This window comes from Cyclopterus lumpus, chromosome 4, assembly GCF_009769545.1.
Source record: "Cyclopterus lumpus isolate fCycLum1 chromosome 4, fCycLum1.pri, whole genome shotgun sequence".
Classification (NCBI taxonomy): Eukaryota; Metazoa; Chordata; class Actinopteri; order Perciformes; family Cyclopteridae; genus Cyclopterus; species Cyclopterus lumpus.
Genome location: NC_046969.1, coordinates 15,780,233 through 15,804,011, shown reverse-complemented (window position 1 = coordinate 15,804,011; position 23,779 = coordinate 15,780,233). Strand labels below are relative to the sequence as shown.

At 39.5% G+C, this 23,779-nt stretch overlaps 1 protein-coding gene across 6 annotated transcripts; it reads right to left on the bottom strand.

Annotated features, from left to right (window-relative positions):
* Positions 1 to 1,269: 1,269 nt before the first annotated feature.
* mfsd8l1 (major facilitator superfamily domain containing 8-like 1) lies at positions 1,270 to 23,779 on the bottom strand. Of its 6 annotated transcripts, none has more exons than XM_034531583.1 (12): positions 23,390 to 23,779; positions 22,337 to 22,522; positions 22,156 to 22,218; positions 21,526 to 21,645; positions 21,294 to 21,373; positions 20,852 to 21,209; positions 20,688 to 20,761; positions 20,179 to 20,392; positions 19,742 to 19,864; positions 19,527 to 19,657; positions 18,510 to 18,618; positions 1,270 to 1,339 (listed from the first exon to the last, which is right to left on the bottom strand). In XM_034531583.1, the coding sequence occupies exons 1-11, from the start codon at positions 23,463 to 23,465 to the stop codon at positions 18,538 to 18,540; spliced, it is 1,506 nt and encodes a 501-aa protein (XP_034387474.1). In that variant the 5' UTR covers positions 23,466 to 23,779; the 3' UTR covers positions 1,270 to 1,339; positions 18,510 to 18,537. The 6 variants fall into 6 exon arrangements, with proteins under 6 accessions (XP_034387474.1, XP_034387473.1, XP_034387475.1 ...); XM_034531582.1 differs by lacking the exon at positions 1,270 to 1,339 and adding an exon at positions 13,476 to 13,750; XM_034531584.1 differs by lacking the exon at positions 1,270 to 1,339 and having other exon boundaries at positions 16,914 to 18,618; positions 22,337 to 22,529.

The following is a 23,779-nucleotide window of genomic DNA, read 5'->3' as shown; positions in this document are numbered from 1 at the left end:
TTTGGTGTTCCAAGCCATTTTTGTTATGTTTTGTTATTGTAACGTCTTTTGGCGACACACACTGCCCTTTGTTCCACGCTTTGGTTTCTAGCCGGGATTACGAAAAGCAAAGGGGGTGAAGGAGTGGCTATGAACTCCGGTCTCCAGTCTCTATCTTCAATGAATTTAGGGACACATGGCCCATCACAGCAATTCCATTCCCCTCCAACCAATTTGATTGGATGTGCCAGTGCCAGCAGAGGAGAGCGAGAGACTTACATTGTGAGCATAGGAGTGACGAAAAAAAAAAGAGATCACATTATATCAGTTTTTCCTCATGCTGTGTAAAGTCCCTGGTTGTTGTGCTTGGAAGAGGTTCAGAGTGTGAGAGGGCTGCCATCGGGCACAGAGCGAGGATAAGGTGACTCCAACTTAGTAAAATGGTCCCAGGATTGTATTTCCACAAAAAGCTTTAAAGAAAACAAAAAAAATGGCATGTGATGAATGTTGATTCATTTTGAAAGTCATTTTTCCCCTCCTCGCCTGCCTTATAATGTCACACAACATTGAAGCAGGGAAATTGTCCCTTTCAATCAAATCTTCTGATTTATTTTGTTCAGTTATCTGATGGAGGGTTGGAATGAAAAGCTGTCCGCAAATAACTTGCCAATATCGGTCTGAGGCAAGTCCCTTTTGGACGTATAACCATATGCCTGATATTAGGCTGTTTGCTTGCCAAATATGAGGTTGGAAATGAAATATGAAGAAAAAAAGTGTCCTTAATTCAGCAAGAGAATTTCTTCATGTAATCTCTATTAGGTAGTGGTGAATTTGAGGCAGACATCTGCCATCTTGTTAGCTGACATTGCAACACTGAACGGCCCGGTTAAACATGGAGACCAACAGTTCAATTGGATTTTTTTATTGTCTTCAACTTTTGTGCAATGGGAAAATAATATTTCCGAAGGCAGAACAAATATTCCAGAAAAAAGATTTAAACAATGTATTGATGGATTTCAATAAATTATTGCAAGTTGTTGAATGTACGCGCTCTCCACTCTGGTTGTCGAGAAGTGTTTCTGCTTTTCCTCCCTTAATAATCATAATAATAATAATACTTACTAATTTATATAGCGTTTTTCTAGACACTCAAAGACACAAACTGAGCATACATCCAACCCACACCACTCTTGTGGCCAATTACTTTGGAGGCATTCATGAATGTGTGCCTCTAAAGTGGATAATAAGCATACATCAGTTCACCTCAGCCCTTTAATGTCCCCAGCTCACCTGAAAGTCACTTCTTCTCCCATTAGATGGAACTTAACAATCTCCAACTTCTGGTCCCCAAGGTGGTTGCCTGCGTGACAGTGACGGAGGGACGATAAGTAGACGGTGGAGGAGCAACAGGAGGATCGTCGAAGAACTTGTCAGGAGATTGGTAGAGAAGCAGCAGGAGGGCGACACAGAACTCAACAGTGGGAAACAGCGGCGAAGAGGTCTTCAGATTAGTGGGAGGCCACCAGGGTGGCACCAGCAGGGGGTGTAACGCGAGAAGTCAGCGATAGAGATAGTGGGTTCGTAACTGGAAAGTTGTCAGTTCTACTCATCCAACCAACTCAAAAGATATGCAGAATGAATAAGTAATGCAGACTCTCATGAACAAATATGACAGTATTTGTGACATTTATAAACCAGTATGAAATACCACAGTGGTCACACTTTTTATGATCTCTGCCCTCTCTTTTCACCTTGAAGAAAGTGTTAAACTATTAATAATGATAGTTCATATAGAGCAAATAGTTTGTAGCAAATGTATTGTGGTCCTTGAAGAATCTTGAGCAAAGGCACCGGATCTCCTGCTATGCTGTCGCTCAGTACAAAGGTGTAGTGGCATGGTGAGCCTCACAGTTATGACAGGGCAGTTGTGTATCCAGGCCTCCCCCTGCAATCCCCTCAGGCCCTTATGGTAAACAAGCGTGTTCTTGCCGAACCTGTCAGGTTATATAAGGGGTTAACCAAATTAGTATTTTACGTTCGAGAACTGTCCGATTATTGGCAGGAGCCCCTTGTAGCGGCTGTCTCAAATCCAATGGCAGCCTCCCAAGTGTTTCCTGCCTGCAAAGTCTGTGTACTGGTGGGCATGCTATCACTCCACAATCTTAATGGCCACCAACCATCCTTCACCCACTGACAACCTGTGAGGTATTGGTTTTCTGGGTTGGAAATGGCCATGGGGGAAGGAAGACATGTTATGTGATCATGCAGGTGTCCTTCCATTTTTCCGGTTTTGTTATTAGTTTTTTTTACATTATCTTTTCCTTGTCTTCCATTGTCTCTGCCCAGCATTGCAGTCCACCCAACCCCAATGGCTGCCAACTCATGTCACTGCGTTAAGTTGAAACAAACTGGGGGGCTTCGCCAAAACAATCTCCATGGCGTAGGAAATCATAAAATTCCTCCCCAGAAAACACGCTGCACACTGACAGAGTGTATTAGCAGTGACAAGTACGAGTGTGTTTCTGCCTTATATGTTGGTATTTTTTTTGCGTGAGTCATTGCATGTGAGTTTCTGTGCCTGGGGGCCATGAAGGAAGAAAATATGGCAGGCAGACCCCACTCACTAATCCCCATGTCTGCCCCGCCTCTCTTAACCTTAGCCTTCTCTCCACGCTGGTCGGTAATTTACGTCACTCTGCAGACGCCTCAGCTGTCCTGCGTCTTCACTGTCAAGGTGCTAACAAACCATGAAAGGTGTCGATATGGAGGTCCTCTGATCAAAGTTTGGCTTGCACATGAAAGCTGTCATACTTGTGCGCTCGTCTGGCCCCGGAGCACTGTGCGTGATGGCAGGTCCATGGCTCTGTGAGGAAAAACTGATGGTGGGCCAAGCGGCTCAACACACTCGGGATCTCAGCGACCCACTCTCAATGCAGATGTTAGCAATACTTTGGCTAAAGCCAGCACGGTGCTGATCCAAACCTGTGGATCTGAAACCAATTAGTGGCAGCCTAATCATGTGCCTCCCGGCCCTGGCTTTTGTTAGAAAACTAAATAAAGAGATGGAGAAAAGTGAGGAGAGGGAGCCAAATAAAAGGGGGGGTAAAAAAAAAGTCCAGAAAGTGGAGAGAAAAAAAAAGGGGGCCACGGGATTGTTTAGAGAAATGATCTGGCAGCAAGCGGCTTATATAGTCTCAATTTAATCTGTGAGGAAAATGTTCTTCATCTGTAGAAATAAATAGGGATATGACAAAGTGGACAAACCGGAAATTTGGGATGTACAGGACCTTGTGTTTGCTGCACTGCTGGCCACATGTTTGCATGATTAACCACACCCATAACCCCGCCTAATGCTCACTTATTGAGGAATACAAATACAAACACATGTAAATAGAATCACAGTCGCTCACACACATATAGATGCATCATTGTTGCTGTTCTCCAGTCGCAGGTGGAGGGTTGGCATTTAAGCAGTCAGCAATGCCCCGCTGAGCTCCCAGCAGATTTGCAGTTCATCACAGGGTCATATCTCTCTCACTCTCTTTCTCTCTTCATTCATTACTCTGCCCTGAACAGCAACATTGCTCAAAGCGAGGTAAAATATTGCCCCCTAGTGGAGCATATCTGTCATTCAAGAAATAGTCCAATCGGCCCTGTAAATCTTTCAGCTAATTTGAACCAATGGCCTTTGTGTGAACCCTGCGTAAATCAGAGTTCATGCTGTCTGAGTTTACAGCTAAGCTTCTTTTTATTCTCTAATAATAAAGCTTATACACATGAGTTGAGAAATGTGTTTGTTAGTTTTAAGCATCCTATCTGTTGGTGATGATGTCAACAGAGAGCGTTCGAAAGGCTCGCAGGTTCCGCTGCCACAAGGTCGGACCACTGTATAATAAACATGCACATTGAGAAAGAAGAGAACATTTCATATATTTTAAATATCTGTTTTTTTCTAAAGGAATACCTCCCAGGTCTATCTTTTAACCTCCCCAGTCATTTCATGTTATTTATAATTTCCCCCAACAGCCCTTCTGAATTTTCTGATCTATTTGTGAGCCTAAATAAAACATATCTTGTAGAAACTGTAAATACAGTGGGGTTAGTACTACTGGTAAAGTTAATATTGAGTTCCATTAAATATAACAATTGGATGTGGTTTAGTCTAGTTTTACTTAATAAATATGAATTTGTATGTCGGTGATTATGTCATGCAGAGACTGGATGAGTGTATTTCATGTACATATCCTTATTTTTGCAAATATATATATAATATATAATATATATATATAATATATATACATATATAATATATGTTATATATATATTATATATATATATATATTATATATCCTCGATGGACTGGCGGCCTGTCCAGGGTGTCCCCTGCCTTCGCCCTATGTCAGCTGGGATAGGCTCCAGTGCCCCCGCGACCCTAATGAGGATAAGCGGTATTGAAAATGGATGGATGGATATATTATATATATATATATAATATATATAACATATAATATATATATATATATATATATATATATATATAACATTTTACAATTTCACATATTTCTACTGAAAGTCAAGCATTACTTTATTAAGTCTTGAAGATAGGCTAGAAAAGGCCTATATTTTGGCTTTTAATCAACATAACTTTTCAAATTCATCATGGCAGCCGGTAAGTAGTGTTTGTAGAGAGGTGTCTTTTATTTTAATTTGTGTTTTTAGTTGTTAGGTAGTTAACATATAAATTCCACTGGTATTCCTTTAAATCAAAATATTGAAACTGTGTTTTGAAGGAGCAGGTGTTATTCAATATTTATTAATATATGAAATCCTGCATTAGAGAATAAAAAGTAATTTAGTTTAATTTGAATTATTGTTGCTGAAATAAGGTATTTTGTGTGGTTTGTTAATGTCTTTTTGAGGTTTGGTGTGTGTCAGTGTTGTTGGTTCTTACACACACAAATTCAATATTAATCCGTTTTAGGGGAAAAACAAACATCTATTAAAAATTAGACAAAAAAATAAAACTATTTTTAAAAATGTATTCGTTTATTTCATCAAATGTGTGCCAGTTTAATTGTGTGTTTTTTATTTCCTTTTGTAATAATTGATAGGAATGATGTTGGTGGTTTTATATATTGTCTAGTATCATAAGCTTTTAATTTGTCAAAAAACCCTAGAGATAAATGAATAATAAATTAATCTAATACTGAAAAGAGTAAAATAACAAGCAAACAAAAGTATGTAAATCAGAAAAATTATGGTGTGGAAAATGGTGTCCAATACTGTGGTCCCAAGTGAGCTGACCCAGGATTTTGTGTTTGTTGTGCATCTTCTGTGCATTACTTCTGCTCTGCGGCACATTGGGAACACAGCCGGGCTCATTGTCAATGTGTATCATTGTTGTCCCGACACACACACATGACTGGCAGCAATGAGGACGTGATGAAGGAGAATGGAGGGGAGATGCTAATGAGCATGCTCAGTGCTAGCAAAGACATGATGCACTGGAAAGGCACACAGCTATTTAGAGAGAAAAGAAAATGGGCCGTTGCCACTCGGCGGCCTCCCTGACTGCATTTTCACACAACAACTGGTCTGCTTTAGTGGACACTCTTATCTTAATGAGGCTCAATCCTTTGTTCAGCCCACAGTGGATCCACAGATAGGATTGTTTAATGCCCCCCCGCGTTCCTTGTGTACCTCTGTTGGCTCGCTGTCTGCGCTGCATTAAGCCAGGCAGGCCGCCGTCCATGTCTGAACTACTGAGACATGACACATCAGTGTCAAAGTTGTCATCTATTCTGGGATGAAGAGCCTGTTAGGAAAGTTCTCTCTACTTTCCTTGAGGGATTGGCAAAGAGATTTGGTTTAACTGTCCCCCTCAGCCACGCTGATACATATTGAGGAAAAGAAGCCGAGGTAGTATCCTGAATATTCGGAGAAACCCTAACTGTCTGGGTCGTTTGTGATGTTATACATAAAGGGGAGTTTGTCAAGTGTTATAACTGTCTGTTTTATCTGAGAATCAAGTGAACAGAGTAGAGAATAGCAGAGGTCGAGAAAATGTTATGCTGATTTTTAATGTGACTCCAAAGGCCTGGAGGACTTCCTCGGGCGGTGCAGAAAGACATAAAGCCCAATATTAACGAGGGCACCAAGTCATCATTTAAGGCACAGCAAGCTCGGTCTCCGTTACTTGAGTCCACCATGACCCCGCTGCCCACTGATCCCAGATCTCTGCAATGTGTCTATGTTCTGCTAGCTGGCGGACATTTACAGAGAACACTAAAATGAAGGGTGAAAAGTTCATTCGCTGTGTGGCACTTTTGGTCTTTGCTTCCCGTCTTTATAGTAACACTTAGTGAAAGAAGCCGGCATCGGCGAAATGCTAAATCCAAGGCAGATTGAGTCCAAAACAGCACCATGTAAACCCATAAGAATACCTTTCATATAGTTTAGTTGCTGAACACAGAAACATTATCATGTGAGAGAATTTTAAAGACAAATATGTGTGAAGAGCTTCTCAAACACGATTCAACGACCCACTGAGATTAAGAGTAAGACCACCGGTCCACCACTCTGACTGCAGGACTTAGTTATCAAAACGTTACAGTTAAATGGTCAGGTGCTACATAATGTCTCAGACACAGCGTAGCAGTACTGTCCAAATAAAACTACTTCGAAAAATAGAATTTAAAAAAATCAGCAAATGGGCAATGTACGTGTGTTACAAAACTATTAAAAAAAAGAACATTAAGAAGTTTCCCATTCTAGCAAAAAATGCCACTCAATTTGTTCACAGGCCATACATAATCCAAGAAATGAAATACCCCACACAATTTTGTTTTACTTGCACCTCTTACCATTTAAACGACTTGAGCACTCTTCTAAAAATTAGACTGGGCACATTTGCAACATCTGATCTTAACAACTAAAAAAGTCTTCAACTTGCTGAAGATGATGACGCTGTCGCTGTGTGAGCACGGATACTCTTTTAGTCTTTTGCACATGTAAGGCGGTACATAAAGGTAGAAGGTAAAGTGTGCGGCTGACAAAACAAAACATGTAAAACACACAGCTATCTTGTTTTGTTACATTTTTATATTATTTGCATTCAAGTGTTTTCTTATTTATTTCTGTAATTTATTTATCTTTATTCAAAGTTGAATTTCACTTTGCCAAAGTAATGAGTAAAGTTAATAATTATGTCAAAAATGTGTCATTGAATATGAAATGCCTCACAATGTATCTGTAATATCTCAAAACTGTAGTAAACATGAACTGTACTTGTGCATGTTACTATAAAGATAAACATAAAATATACTTTTCATCATTTTGTTTTAATTTAAAGCATTGTTTATAAATACTTGAGAGGATGCTGCTGCTTTTTAAATTGTTTAAAATAGGACAAAAATATTTGTAAATAAAAATATAGTTGGCTACAACACCAAATTCAGTAGTTCTAGATTGACACCTCAGTCAGAAACAATATTCTCGTTAAATCAGCAGCTTCATAAGCCAAAGGTAGTTAAATCTGTAAATATATATGTTTTTTTTACTGTAAGTTTGAGTCCATTAAGAGAAGTTTAAATCATTTTGTTGTGGCTGTAACAGTAAAGAGAGCCTAAGAACACTTCTGCCAGCACTAATTCACACTGACCTGAGGGACAGATAACCAAAGCAGCTCCCGAGTCCATAACAAGTCATTTAAAGCAATGATTTTAAAGATTCAAGGCCCCATAAAATCTGCATACAGACCCAGAAGGAATGAGTACATGTCTACACGTAGAAAGGACAGGGAGATACATGAGAGCAGTCTGTGATAAGCATACAAGAGTAAAACTAAGACATTATAAAAAAGCACCAAGATCAGCAGATCATATAGAAAAAAACACAGTATAATAAATAGTAAAGCATGTAAAATAAAAGGCATACGGAGTCCACATGGTCTGCAAGTTACACAATGTACATTTAAAACTTATGACACAAATATTTTGTTTGAAAAAAATGAAATAGCTAAGTGAGTAATATCTTTGCCACAACAGCTGCGTGTTTGCTTCACAGATAAATCCTATGATGATTTCTTGCCAGTTATACTTTTCTCACAAATTTACATAACACATGTTTTGGCTGTGAACACAGAAATGACTTGACAGTTAATTAGTCACCTCATTTCACTGGAGTGTACCTCACCTCAGTGTGTGCTTTGGTTTGGTTCTTAGTCCATTTAGTTAATCACACAGCTAACTGCCATTAAATATTTACAGAAGTACTCAAGGAGAAGGTTTTTACATGCGTATGGTCTAACACCCAAATGGATTGTCTTAATTGAAATGTATCTCCAGAGAATACGTTACCACTCAGTAAACACAATGGAGTCAGAGGGGTTCCGAAGGGCACCATCTTTGGCCCTTTACACTTATGAAACAGTAGTTTTGTAAAATTAGTTGACATACTGTATGGTTGTTGACTTTGTAACAGGAAAACATTGTCAATAATAAGTAGGCTAGATATACAATAATATATTGTTAATGGCATAGGGCAGACAGATATCACTCCACAAATCATTTGGCCATCTAAACAAACTATCATGTATCAGGACAATTTCTCCAATTGCCCAATGTGTGTAAGATAAATAAATATACATAGATGTAATGTGGTTTATTGATTGAATATAGGTTTAATTTAATACAAATAAATACATATTTAATCTTGAAATGTTAAGGTTTTCAGGGGAAGAAATGCTCAACAATTTTCCCACCAGAATTTATTGGAGTAATTTGACCAATCATTCAGAGAACCTGTGGGTCATACTGATCCTTTTAAATTAATAAAAAATGTTACACAATTGATTTTTAATGGGACAGTTGATTTACAAAACAAATTGAAACATATTGATTACTAGAAACATTTACATATTTGTAGGTGCAAATATCATCTTCAGGACTCTCATGGCCTCGGTATTTCTGAAATCCTGACGATAGTTATTGCAAAAATATATTTTTGCCAAACAATCCAGATGTAAGATTGTCCAGTGAATTTCTAACAACCCGATTGATCTAGCTGGATACTACATCGTATAATAATTTAAACTCAGAGGCAACTACATGAGAGAGCCTTTCATAGAGTCATTTTGCTGTCATAGGATTTGTATTTACCAGTTTAAAGCTGTAACACCATGTCACATATGTACTAACACATGTAATGTTTAATAATTAATAAGACAATTTATATATTATAAATTAACAATTATTAATTTAGGTCTACTAAATGTGGTTTCTTAGCTCAGGTCTTGGGAATAGGGTAAAATACCTTTGAGAAAAGGGCAGAGGATTTGGATTAGAGACGACAGGCAACGTAGAGTACGTGACACGTGAATCACAGATAAGGGACAAACAGTGAAACATGAGTTGGAAAAACAATTTGCATAAGAGCAGTGGTGTTATGACAGTCTGGGAAATAAACAGAATGAACTCACAGATCACCAAACCAAATGAGACTTTGTGAGAAAAAGTTATCAAAGTCTCTCATAATCCGTCCTTGTTTGTTTGTGCCTTAACCAATGTACTCCATTTTGGAGACAAAAATATTCTAAACCATGAAAAGGAAGAAGATTAAGTTGAGAAGAGAAATGAAATAGAGTGTGGTGGAAAACCGGCATTAAATCCAGGCATTGTCCACGGTTCACTTTTACAGCGAGGTTATTGAGAGGCCACAGCAGGGCGGTGTTATGCGGTGCAATTGCGGGGCATTTGTCTTGGCACCGCTCTGGTGTGACCGCAGTGTCTCGGCACAACATGAGAGCAACACTCAGGCGCTGGTTCACTTTAATTTGATGAGACATTCATTGGCTTGGCCGTGTATTTTGCATGTAAGGCTGGTCCGACACAACGCTCTTTGGCATGTCCAGCACTATCACACCTCACTGCGGCGGCACAAAGACAAGAGAGGTCGCAGGTGAAAGTGGCAAGTGGGCAGCTGAGAAAGAACGAGGGGAGGAGAAGGGTGGAAAAAGAGAGGAGACGTGGGGAGTCCCACCGCTAGGTCAGGAGTTCAGAGTTGGAGTTTTGTCACCTGCTCGACTTGGCACGCAATCTTACTCAGGAGCAAGTTCTCCTGCCTCCTCCACTCCCTCCTTTCTGTCTCCCTCTGCCTCTCGCTAATTGGATTTAATGAGCGATTTAACAACATAGCACTGCCCGATCAAATCAACCTGCTACTGTCCACCGCGCTTAATCCTGGGTCACTGCTTTTTAATGCTGGGTGTCCCAGGCCCCTCCTTTCCTTTAAGACTCCTGCAGCCTCCATTGCTGCCTCACACGTTCTCTCTCTGCTCTCTAACCCTCCTGTCTGCCTCTCTCAATGTCCACCCGGTCTAACCCGGACCAGTCTGAGAAATCCCCAGTCCAGAAAACAACAATGTTCTCACAAGACTGGTCGTATTTGAAGGAGGGTGTCCTTGACTGTTTGTTGTTGAGCTCAGGGTTAGATCTCACCTGCAGCTCTAAAAGAATCGATCTCCGGCTTTGCAACGTAAGCTCAGCAAGTTTGCGTTGCACCTTAAAAAAAGTTCAGAGCAAATGAAGGAAAGACCCGACTCAACGGGGATCAACTGATGCCTCCGTCAACTACTGCCTTGGTATACCCAGGTTTTAGTTTCTTTTGTAGTTAATTCACTTTAATTTCTCACTTCTAATGAAATAAACTGCAGTTTAAAGCAAATCTTCAGGCGTGTTAGTATTTTATTAGACATCAGGCTAGGAATGTTCTCATCTGACAGAACAAGATGATCTTATGTTAACGCCACATAATGGGATGAAATACGTACTTGACATGAACGCACAAGATGATTTTAGAACATCTACATTTTTTATTTCAGCCATTTCGTCCCCAAGTAGATTTATCATAACTAGTGGTAGAAGTTCAACTATTTTGCTTAAAGTGTTTGAAAATGTTTTAACACTTCAACTACAGTTTCTGAAAACTTTGGAAACGGTGCTGCATAGTTTCAGAATTTGTCAAAGTTGCATTATCGTTGAGAAAACACACTCCAGACTTTCCCTATCAATCTACATTTAAACGGCATTACCTTGTAACAATAAAGACACGTTATTGAAATCAGTGACTGTGATGGATTAGACAACGTAAGCAAGTTTAAAGAGTCTGCAACTGATTTTAGTTTTTGCCAGATGGAACTGATGAAAACCAAAGGCTCCCTTGAAGGCAAAATATTAACTCTAAAAACACTACAGCATAGTTTTCAAAACAGCTACAGTAATAAAAGAGATATTTAAACGGAAGTAAATGGGTTTCAACATGCCATGTCACTGGTATTGTCCTTCAAGCTCACAGCTATTCACACACTGGATGTAGTGACAGCACATGCCATCTGACCACCAGGTCCTCTATATGTTTCCATCCATACTCTTCTCTGCATTTACTCCAGTTATGATGACTTGCAGAACACAGGCTCCTGATACAATGCAACAGTCACTCATGCATGTGGTCAAAGCTGTAATTAGTTCAAATATAAAGGTCTCACATTCATGACACTGTATCAATCTTACAAACACATTCACTTGGCTATTTACATTATATTCTGTACTCATTCTCACAGAATGTATGATTCATTTCTCAGTGTGATAATATTTTTTTTTTTGGAGTTTAACAAGGGAGCCAGGAAGCATCCAAGTAAGGCAAAGCAGTGGTTCAGTTGAGTTAGTTTGGAAAAGCTGCTTCTCAACTGATGCCAGAAGCAGGTTCGTTATTCGGTCAAAGGAGAAATGTCCAGGAGCTGAGCGAGGCAGTTGTTACAGGGCTCTACATGTTATTATCTCTGCATTTGTTTGGGGATGTCATTACAAATGCACAAAGGTAATATTTCCCTAAAGCGTCCTAATATAACAACACCCCCACCCCACCATGTAGCATGACAGCTAAGGTGACATGTAAATAAATACATTTTCATTATTTTGGCACATATACTACTTATAGATTTTGTATAAATATTCTAGCATACATATATGAAAACATTTCTAACACAATGTTGACAGTTTTAAGTGCAAATGTAACAAATGTAAATGAAATACAGTTTCAAAGTCTCATTTGGATTTAATATAAAAACCTCAACTGTATTTAAAAAAAATGTGGGCCTTTATTTTAAAATAGAAATACACTGTAAAGGAATGTAGTGTGTTTTAGCGAAAATGAAAGTGCTTGATAGGTCCAATTTTAGGTTTAAGTTTATACGGTATGTCCACCCAAATTATTTCAATAAATAAATGTGTTCCTTTCAATCTTTTAGCAACAGATAAAGATGTACAAATATACGCTGCAGTCTGTGGTCACACACGTCACGTTCGTTCACACAAGAAAATGCCAGCAGGTTGTTCAGAAGTCTAATGTCATGTGACTGGCCATGTCGTACATGACGGCTGCGTTCGCCACATTTGTATCTATTACGAACATTTACATATTATTTTTTTAATAGATAGACACTTGAATACATATCATACATGCACCTAAATTTGATTTCAATTGAAAAAAAACATAATGTATTGTCTCTCAACTATATGTGCTGAAAAAATCTGCACTGAAACATTCGCTCATTCAAGTGCAACATAGCTTGTGGGTAAAACATCAGTGTAAAAACACACTGGCCCATATTCTATTCTCGGTATTTTTACATGAAGCTAAAATTCAAATACACAAGATGAATTCCTGCCAGGCAACATGCCTGATGGCTTCCTGTCAGCTTGGTCCTGCAATATGTCATAACCAAAATATAAAGGCTCGCATTGCTGTTGACATATGGTCTAACTTGACCTTTCAGACTGAGCCATTGGCAGCAACGCATTTCTAGGTACAAAGCAAGATGAGCAAATGCATCTTAATGTGCAAACAGTCTAAATGTGAGTCTCTTCTGTGAGAAGTCATACAAAGGACATTACACTGAAAGGCATATAAAAGAGCATTATCCATAGCACGGACAAGGAATTACATGTTTAATTATTTAACGCTACAGATATACCAAAATACGACCATAATACGGTTGTAGAAGAAACAATCATGGTTTCTTGTCACGTTAAAAGACAAAACAGAACAAGCAGCAGTATGTCGGGGACAATACACAAACTAAATCTTTATTTTATTGGAGGTAAGTGAGTCTTGTATGAGTATCCAAGACGTACAAATATGCAGTAAACATCGACACCGTCTCTTCTGTGTAATGATAATCTCACTATAACTGAATCTTTGGTGTCCTGTTGCATCCAGCAGCTCTACAGAAGCCCGTCGCTGGGGCACTGAAAGGCATACCACATTATGTTTTAACGCCGGCGTCCATATTGTACCCGACACCCACTTTTCATTGCATTAAAACAGAGAAAGATTCGTATGTGCATATATATATATATATGTTCCTCCTGCGTAATATTTGAGAGAAGCATTAAGCCGCCTTAATCTTTTTGACTCTGTCTCTCTTTTCGTTCTGTTTTCACTCCTCTCTCTTTTTTCTTGGCTCCTGTTCCCATCTGCCCTCCCCAAGTTTGCCCGATTCCCCCTTGGTTCAGCGGCAGGGCAGTGGGTCACGGCACTGGCTCGATTTTCACACTGTTCCCTCTACTGAACGCCACATCAAGTTAATCAGGGTTAACAATTGCGGCGGTGCCTTGCTGAGCAGGGCTCCCATCGGCTTAGCGTGGCCTGGCTCTGGTGATACAGATGGGCTGGTAATCTCTGTTCTGGGAGGGTGGCGGTACATCGTTGTTGCCTGGGTGGGATGATGGTTGTCAGAAGTAGTCAGAAGTATGTGACAAAAATGGGGAGATTGGATATTAGTTAACCCTGAAGAGAAAATATATTCAGGAAATATTCCAGCTTCCTAAACTTCAATGGCAACAAAAGACAAAGTATAAGGCGATTATATTTTTCTCATCCTCTCGCTGTTTGGTGGGTCCTCTTTTTTTTTTTCTGTCTCCATTCATAATGTGTTTACCTCAACAAATAATCTCATTTATACCTCCAGAGCAGACCTATCTTCAAAACATAGCCAACACAATGTTTCATGTGAGGAATTGGGAGATTCACTGAGATGCATAAAAGAAAGGAAAGAAGATAGAATAGAGCTACAATGAAAAGCACAAATTAGTATTCTTTTCAAAAACCGGCCAACATAAAGAGTTAGAAAAGGTGTCAAATGGGACATAAGTGTCCTAAATCCCTCCTGTCCCGCTCTACTCTCATTGACCACGCGGGTCAAGACTTGAAACAGAACTCGTGGCATTTCAAGGATCAAAAAGACCATCAGCATTACAAATCCAGAGCAAGTGCATGATGTCTTATGATCAAAGAGAGAAAACTTCCAGCACTGAAGATGACTGAAGCATGACACATTTGGCAAAAGCAGCTGGCTAGCTTGTACAACACAGACCCGGGTGCCCTGTGTGCCCGTGTGTCCGCGGTGCCCCGGCCATAGGCTACGCAGACTTCATAATTCATTCAGTCAGAAGAAGCGTTACACAACCGTGCTTTCCTGATGGGACCAACGGAGAAAGAGTCCTGCATGTCACACAGCCTTGGGTGACCAAAATGGAGACTACATTTTCAGCTGGACTTCCATTTCTCACAGCAACCAAACCAAACTGGATTCTCCAGATGACCTTTTTAACTCGATTAAAGTCTAATTGTGGCATGAGATTGCATTGTATGTTACCCTTTGCTATGGCAGACATCCTGTCGCAGCATATCCCACAACTCAAGCAGTCTGCAAGTCCCTTTTTCCCCATAACTGTCTTGCTTTCCAGATGTCGCAGCTCTGCGGAGTGACATATGTATTATTAACACAAGTTTCAAGTGCTACTCATACAGGGACACTCACAGACTTTCACAGGTTTCTGTCGGTGCCACCATTTTGATTTGACTGTGGCTCAAGCAGTTTTCGCAAAAACATTAAGAATCCGTGACACTAGAGCACAAACTAAATATTTCATACGCTTGGCAGCTCAAAAGCTTTGAAGTCCAGGTTTAAGAGCCCTTCTATCCATTTATTACCCATCTCAACTACCGTCATGAAAGTCTTATAATGACCAAATTGAAGGTGTTATTCATGAACTGCTAAGTTGTCCAATGAATGGAGAGAGGGTCTTGTAAAGTGCAAGAGCAAGAAAAGGGAGATATGTGGGAAAAGTGGTGGCTGTTGCTGCAGTGTGCCTTTGTCCACACTCCCATGAGTAAAATATGTATGTTAGACTGAGCTGCAATGTCCTGCAAGTGCATCATCCCCCAGTTAGGGCAATGAGATTGAAAAAAAAACAAAAGACATTTAAGTCCCACTGAACTCAACATGCCCTCGCTACCCTCGCTGCCCTCGCTGCCCTCTCTAGTTGAAGAAAAAGACAGTTCATAAACAGTTCACGTCCATTCTCATCGTTGAAGTTGGCTGTATATGCCTCGTACCATGTCCCTGTGATTGGCAGGGAAGGAGGAGTGAGCTCACCAAACTTAACCCAACAGCCGCTGCCGATATGACACACAACGTGTTCGATAGCTCTGACCCTGATACGCAGGGTCACTGTTCGGTCAGACTGCCGCTGTAGGCTGTGTGTGTGGTGGTGGGGGGTTCCAGTTACGGGGAAAAAAGAAGATAATAATATCCCTTTAACTGGCCCTGTGTCGTAACATTTCTGAGCCTGCCCCGCCCAACACAAAAACGGGTTCAACAAAAGTTCACGTCTATGGCCACACCCATTCGCCAACACGTCATCAGACAAGCGGCGTGTCATCATGAGTGAGAAAGACGCCAACTACGCCCTACTTTCTGGTTCTGGTGGCGAGGTCACAGCGACCTCCAGTGGGCCCCGTGCACCTACCCATTAACCTTTAAGAACAATGTTAAGAACACCAGGTTTATAAATGTGCTGGTTTTCATGCCACGTTTGTAAAAACATGCTGTGGTCTAAAATAATCTGCAAACTAAGAAGGTCTGTGGTCTATTTATGTAATAAGATTCCTTCTAAGTAACATTATATATATATATTTTTTATATATTATGTTGATTTTTCAAAATATTGAATAAAATGTATATTTTTTCTTAGATAATGCATGCTATTTTTACATATAATTGCAGAGACACTTCCAACATAATATTGCATGTCACAAATACATTTTATTAAATTTGCATTATAGAATCGTATAGAAAACCAATATTTATCTATAAATATGTACTAAAAATAAAATCAAAATATATACATGAGTAAATTCTGATTATATGTACAATATATATTGCACATGTATAGATTATTATCAAAGAAATATCCATATATTAAAAACAAGAAAATAATGTCAGTTAAAATTATCCTACTGGATTGTAAATTAAATATTGTGGTGCATCCATCATCTATAGGGAAAATAAACATTTGGAAAAAAGATTTATTAGATTATTTTTTTATTAATAGATTTATAATAACCATTGTCATTAATATTGTCCACATTATAGACAATTAGTAATATAAGCTTGGAACTAACGTTGTAACAATTTATGTTTAACATAAAAAAAATAATATCTTTATCGATATTTTGTTCATAGTCCCTTACAAATGAAAAAAATACTGGACCTAAAGAATAATAAATTGACGATGACTATAAAGATATATTCTGAATCTTACAACCAACATTGAAAAAAATGAATCTTGAAAAGAAAAAATAATACAAATGTTGGAAAAGAAAATAACAATAATAAAAAAAATTATTGTAATTAATGTCTCAGCATATTCATCTTTCACAAATAGCACTCCTGTTATATAAAGTGTGTGCGTGTGTGTGTGTGTGTGGGGGGGGGGGGGTTACCATTGTAAATATTATCACAAATTAAATGTAAATATAAATATATATATATATATATATATATATAATTCCATATAAACAGTACTCTTTTTTTCAATTTGTAAGCCCTTCAGTTGATAACATTTTACATACTAAAAAAAGGCATGATCTTAAATAAACACTGTATATTAAATATGAATGTATTAATACATTAATACATAATACTCTTCTATATTTTCTTGTAAATTATATTATAATTAATAGCATTACGATTTTTTTCTGTGCACGGCACACACACACTCCGTTTCTTGAGAATAACGAAATACAAGCCAATGTAGTGCAAATGAAGTTAATTTTTTTCTGTAAAGAGACATGGAAATAAAAACAAATTGCATGAACATGTTAGGGGCCAAAATATTTTTTAGAAATAGTATATAACATATGTTTTGTGATTATAAAACCTGAACAAATCACCAAGAGATATAACAATAGTTATTTCCCTGATTGGTGTTCATTGTTTGTACTAAAACAACAACTATACTATTTTTGCACAACAAAGTTCCCAATGAAGCAGTTCCCTAAATGTGTTTGTGTGGGATAGTGCACCTGACCGACAGTTCAGACCGTCTGAGGTTACACTACAAGCATTAGGCTCAGCAGGAAAGACGGGGATATAGTTAATAGAAAGACTAAGAGTGCCCACTAGTGTTGAGGATAAGTACTACATCAGCAGCAAACGATTCGATTTCTTTTTAAGCAGAACACTTGTGTTGTCCTTTGTCAGCCTTTAAGATTAGGAAGATCATGAATTATAATCTCTGTTGTATTTAGTGTTTCCCTGAGAATTGTATTAGTGTGAAGTTTCAAATGCAGAATAGGACAATAAAGACTCAGGATAACAAATTGTTAAAACCCACATTAATTCAGTTATTTTATGTTAGTAAAAAATTAGCCTTTGTCCTTTATTATAACAGACGTAGATGGAATAAATATGAGTAAAGTAGTGGATTGAAATTAGTTGAATTCCTTCTGATGTATCAGCAGGTAACATATTGGTCTAAACTACAAATATTTTAATTTGGAGGATAATAAAGCCTGTTTTTTCTAAATTCCCACATAAAGAAACCTGTGGTAATTTCATCTTGATACATATTTTAAATGCTGAGGAGTCAACACATCCGGTCTTCATGTTTTTTTTATCAAGTATCAAAGCTAAACAGCTCATTTAAAACCTTAAAGCTCAAGGGCATGGGTCATCTAAATCCACACACATTCAGTGTGGTCATTAAAATCAGAGCGTGATGCACCAAGTGTAATACCGGAACACAAAAGGATGGAAAGGTTTTTCATCTAAACCTTGCACACACAGCAAGATTCCATATTTCCATGGGAAATGTAGATATACACCATACGAGTCTATTGATTAACCTCTGCAGACAAATCGGAGCAGTCCAAGTATTAAGTAATCTGCCAGGAGGAAGTGAGGTGTGAGGTGTGTGTGATGTTGGTGTGTGGGTGGAATCCCCCTGCATGCTTGTCCCAATGCAGAAGGTGAAACTGTGGAGGCATTTGTATTGTTCCTGCGTTATACCATGTATACATGCAAGAATGTATCTTGCATTAATAAAACGCAGGTCTTATTGTTTTTGGAAACATAATGGTAAGTCAATGTCATCTTTACTAAATATATTATGTTCATAAAAGGCTACCTTCCATATCCATTATTATTGCATCGCATTAGCCACAGTTGTCCGAGTCGTCCACTTGCTCCTCTGTAGCTGGTGCAACTAGCCGGTCGTATGAGAAAGCCAGCATCACCTGTATAAGACAATATTAGACTAGTTTTAATACAAGAAAGAAGAGGACATGTAGAAATCTCATGAAAATAAGTTTTCTATAAAAGGATTTCTCGTGAATTTGAAAATGATATACGAGAATAAATATCAAAAAGTCTGATGCCTGAGAAAATAATTGATCTTCACACAAAGCACTTCACTTCACTCGGCTGCAAAATGAATCCTGCAAACTGACAGATTTGGAGAAACCTTAAACCTTGAAGCTTCAGGGCTGTCGGTGATGTCACAGCATGACATTAACAATGACAAAATGAAAGACAGAAAAGACACGGCTGTGAAGGGAGCGTCCCGGTGGGCCTAATTTAAAGGAAAGGTGGACTCCTTTTCACCTGTTTACTCACTCACACACACACACAGCGTTTTCTTTTTTTTTCAGTGAAAGTGGAAACATTTGGTTGCTGGACTATGGTTTGCCCACGCTTCATTACAGGCATTATAAGCATCTTGTTATGCTCGTTTGTTGCCGAGTGCAAGAGAAGCTGCTGGCAACTTGCATCTCCTGGTCCCAACTGGAAACCCTTTCATGAGCTTTGTTTGTTTCCTATTTATGCTAATTGAATTATTATTTGAATTTTAGCTTGAAACAGAAATAAGATCCACATTTACACAAATAATGTCATCCATTGTAAGTTCTGTATCTTACATATTAAATGACTAAATCAAAGCAATTACCTACAAAAGTATTGAGATTCACTGCACAGCCCTAGTGGTTATTAAGGTTCCACTAAATTAGATTTGATCAAATATGTGCACAATAATAATGCCAAGACGTTGGTGGCGAAATAGTCTGTTTTAACCCTCACAGGGTGCATTTACTAACAATTCGCCAAAACACACATTGATGACATCTTTTGGTTTCCTGTTGCATACCGTCATCAGTAACAGCAGAGCCATCATGACCCCCAACATGACGTACAAGTTCTCGGTTAGGCCACCAGCCCACAGAGGGCCCAGGATGGTAGCTAGACCTCCCACCGAGCGACGCACTCCCTGACTGAAACCTGCAATGCAAGCAAGGCACAAAGACTCAACACACCAAACAACGCGATGATCCCTATTTTCCAATGGACGGTGCAGTTTCTCACCTTGTGTTTTCTCAGAAGTAATTTTAGAGAAGAGGGAAACCTGAGCCACGGCTACAAACGGCAAACCCAAAACCTGCAGAAACACCCCAATGATGAACTCCGTTAACTGCCATGGGGAACTACCTGCAACAGAAAACACCAAAACACTGATACAGCCAAGTTCTAATGGGGTATTTCAAGAGTTTGACCGGGATGGTTGTTGTAGAACGTATACATCTATGGTATTCAGTGTGTGTTTACCAGATTTGAGGCTGTTCTATATTTAGCAAAGTTATTCAAATAAACATGTAAACCTGCTTTATCAAACAGGCTGCATCAGTAAATAATGCACCATTAAAGTGACTCTTTGTGGGAGATCCGGGTTTTGTAGCAGCATCAGTTACAGTTGATGAAGATCCATGTGTAAAATCGCAAACGTTTATTCTGTGCAGTCTGACCTAGGGGTTTAGCCAAGAAGACGAGGCACCAGACAGCAGAGATGTTGCAAATGGTCAGACCGATGGCCAGGACTACTCGCTCAGCAACACGCTGGCTCAGCCAGCGCACAAACAGGAAGCCAGCGATCACCTCCACACTGCACAGGCAGTACATCACACTGTTCTCCAGCTCCCCGTAGTTGAAGTACTTCTGGGTCATCGGAGTGACCATGGTCTGAGGAGGCAATGTGGGGAGATGTTGGTACGGTGCAGAAAAGCACATATTGACAAGTCAACTGTCATAAAGTCAAGAAAACATAAACTTCCTGAGTAAGAATGTGTGCCTGAAGTATCTCATAATAATTCCTTTCCCAGCAGGGTTCCACTTGATTCTAAATTATTTAGAATCAATAATCAACTAATTTAACACAGAAAGATGAATCTACTAGTTTTAGGCATATTTATCTAAAGAAACATAAAAGAGACTTTTTTTTATGTGTATGTGTGTGTTTTTGTCCGGATGTCTGCACCTCCAGCGCTGTCTGATTGAAGAGGGTGATGAACTGAGCAGCCAGCAGCACGACCACTTCTTCTCTCAGGAACTCTACGAAAAGGATCAGAGGTGTTGATTTTGTGTTTTAGAACTTTTCCCTGAGTTGTTATGATATTGACACATACACTGTACACCACCCACCTTGGGATATGCTGACATTCTTAAAAGGGCTGGGAGACACATGGGACTCTGGTGGTGGCACGGGAGACGGCGGTGGTGAGATATGATTCAACGTGGCATTTGAGGCAGAAGAGGAGTCGTACCCGGGTGGGTCGGCTGTCACAACTGAGCCGTAGGACCCTCCCAGCTCCTGCGACCCCATTAGCGGCTTTTCCTCATCATTGTCCTCTTTCACAATCCCTTGATGATCATCCTCCTCCTCCTCCCCGCTCTGGCTTGGAAGACTCCCTTTGGCCTTGCCCTTCTCCAGAGGCGGAAGGTCCCAGTACATGAAGATCACCGCCACTTGAAGGAGAGTCCACATCAGGCACATGAACAACTGCAGGAGATGGATAAAGAGTTACGACATTGAGGGTCCGTAGGCTGTGCTGCAAAGTGGAAACAACAGAAAGCGGACCCTTACCCCTGGCGCAGTATATTTATTGACCACAAAAGGACCCAGGTGGAAATCAGACAGCCTCAGGAAGATGTTAAATGCTGGACCTGTTTCAAAGCCAATGTTAAAACATGCATTTGAACCATATGTCAGCACAAAATATTTGCTAATTATCAATCACAATCTTGGAAAGTAACAAAATAATCTAAAAGCAACTATAATCATACAGGCTATTTGAAGAAAGCAGAGGCGCACTGACCAATCAAAAGGCCAGCTTGTCGACATGCCATGACAGCAGCAAATGCAGTGGCGCGGTCCTCAGGGGAAGTGCTTCGGGTCAGGAAGCCAAAGATCGACGAGCCAGCACCTGTGCCGATTCCTGGAGAAAATACATATTTCATGAGTAAATTACAGTACTGAAATATTGGGGTTGAAACCTGGAGCTCTGCAGAGGATGTACATTCTTGTGGTATTATCTCACATAATGTATTATTAATATTATATACCTAAAATACCCAACATCAGAGGTAAAGTGACATACTGTATCACCACAGGTAAAGGTTTCAACGCATTATCAATGTGAGGACATTTGAGGATTTGTGGCTACTATGGAGTATTCTTACAAAGAGAAACATGCATGTCAGTGTTTTTAAGCATTTTGGATATACTTAGCTGGTCAACCACACATTCTAATGTTACCAATGATATTGTGTTGGTTAAATATGCGTCACATCTAAAATATACTGAACAGCAACATTTTATTTACAAGTAAAATTGTAATCTTTACATAATGATACTGCCAGGCTATACTGGTATAAAAGGTGTATTCTACTGGCTTGCCACCAGCTAAATGAGTACTAAGTCAGAGTGTCATTTGGTGCATACCCACCTGCCACAAGTCTGCTTGACAGCAACAGCCACTTAGAGAAGCCCATGAAGTACATAAAATTACCTGGAGAGCAAAAAGTTGGAGAGAAATAAAGTTAGAACAACAAATGAAGTTGTGTATTCAAAATAGGAATACGGTTTCAAGGCAGTAGTGGTGTGCATACAAATATGAGTGGACTCACCAATCATCTCAAAAACGTTGGCAAATAAGATGATCTTCTTGGTGGTCCGTGTTCGGTCGGACCAGTGGCCAAACAGCGGTCCCGTCAGGAGACCGCTCAAGCTGAATGCCGACAGGGCCAAACCCAGAAAGTAAGGTGCTGCATCCAATGTCTGCAAATACCTCCATATGGTGGGCAATATTACCGCTGGGGACTCAAAAGGAAGGAGAATTAGTTTTGATTTGCCTTCTGAAGTGCACTTTCATCTGTAGTAGTGTTACACTTCAGTGTCTGATTTCAAAACAGCTGGACAACACATATGAAGTGAACATTGGATTATAAATCTGCTGATCCTACATTGCCTAACTCAGCGATGCTAATTCATCATTTCCTATGTGGAGTCAATCGGCCATACTGTGGCTTTGTTGGGCTGCATCCTTGTGGCATCTCATCAGTGTTTATTGCAACCATGTGACTCTCCTGAGACCTATAGTGACATGTATCAGTGGCTGAAACAATAGATTAGATGTCTGTATGTTTTAGTTCTAGGTGCCACTTTAAATGTGTTCCATGTCAGTGCTAGTAATTCTGAGAGAGCGGTTGCTCCTTCTCCATTTCAATGACTCAATAGATTCCAAATTCAACTCGTGGGTCATAAGACACACTTTAAGCCGCAATGCTGTAGCTCCTAATGAACCAAACTAAACCGTGGCAGAGGAATCTGATAAAACCATGTTGTACAATTGAATCGTGCTTCTTTGTTTAAGTTATTAGGACATTATACCTACAGGAGTGACAATGGAAGAAAAAAAATGAAATGCAATCTAACACAAGAGTCCTGGAATACATCTTATCCTTCTGAATTGTATTGAGAGAAGTTAAAGGTGTTATTACCATTATAACAATACCCAAGGACCTTTAATAACCACTCTACATTAGGAACAAATAGTCAATTAGGATTAGTGATAACTTTATAGCTTTACATGCACGGAATAACTATATGTTGTTAGCACAGAAATGTAAACATTTAGATTTCAAAGGGAACGCGATTCATTCAAAATAAACTAATTTTACCATATTCCACACCGCTGAGAAGAAATATAAGCCCAATGGTGAAGAATGTCAGCTTCTTTTTCCGTCGATCATCCATCGTGTTTATTGGCTGCTATAATCCTAGATTTGAAGATGCGTGTTCATTCCCGTCTCTCCACGAAACGCCTCTGTTGACATAATCCCGACAGCAGCGCGGCTCGACCCAAACGCAGCGACATGTCGCCGAGCTTTGTCCACGGACAGTTTGAAACGTGCCTTTGCTCGTGGGGAAAGGAGAGCGTGATGTGCTACACGACTCCAAAGCTGTGTGGTCGTGCACGGCTCTGGTTTATATCCGCGGAGTGGAGTAAACTCCCTAAACCGGTATAACTCGAAGCACCAGCCCGGAGGAGCAAACCAGCGGCTCCGGGA

Excerpts from the sequence above, each read along its gene's own strand:
- mfsd8l1 (XM_034531583.1), bottom strand. The coding sequence starts at position 23,465 with ATGGATGATCGACGGAAAAAGAAGCTGACATTCTTCACCATTGGGCTT. Across the intron at positions 21,210-21,293 it reads ATAAATATACTGCGCCAGGG|TTGTTCATGTGCCTGATGTG; the intron begins GTAAGGGTCCGC and ends CATCTCCTGCAG. Across the intron at positions 20,393-20,687 it reads TCAATCAGACAGCGCTGGAG|ACCATGGTCACTCCGATGAC; the intron begins GTGCAGACATCC and ends TTGCCTCCTCAG.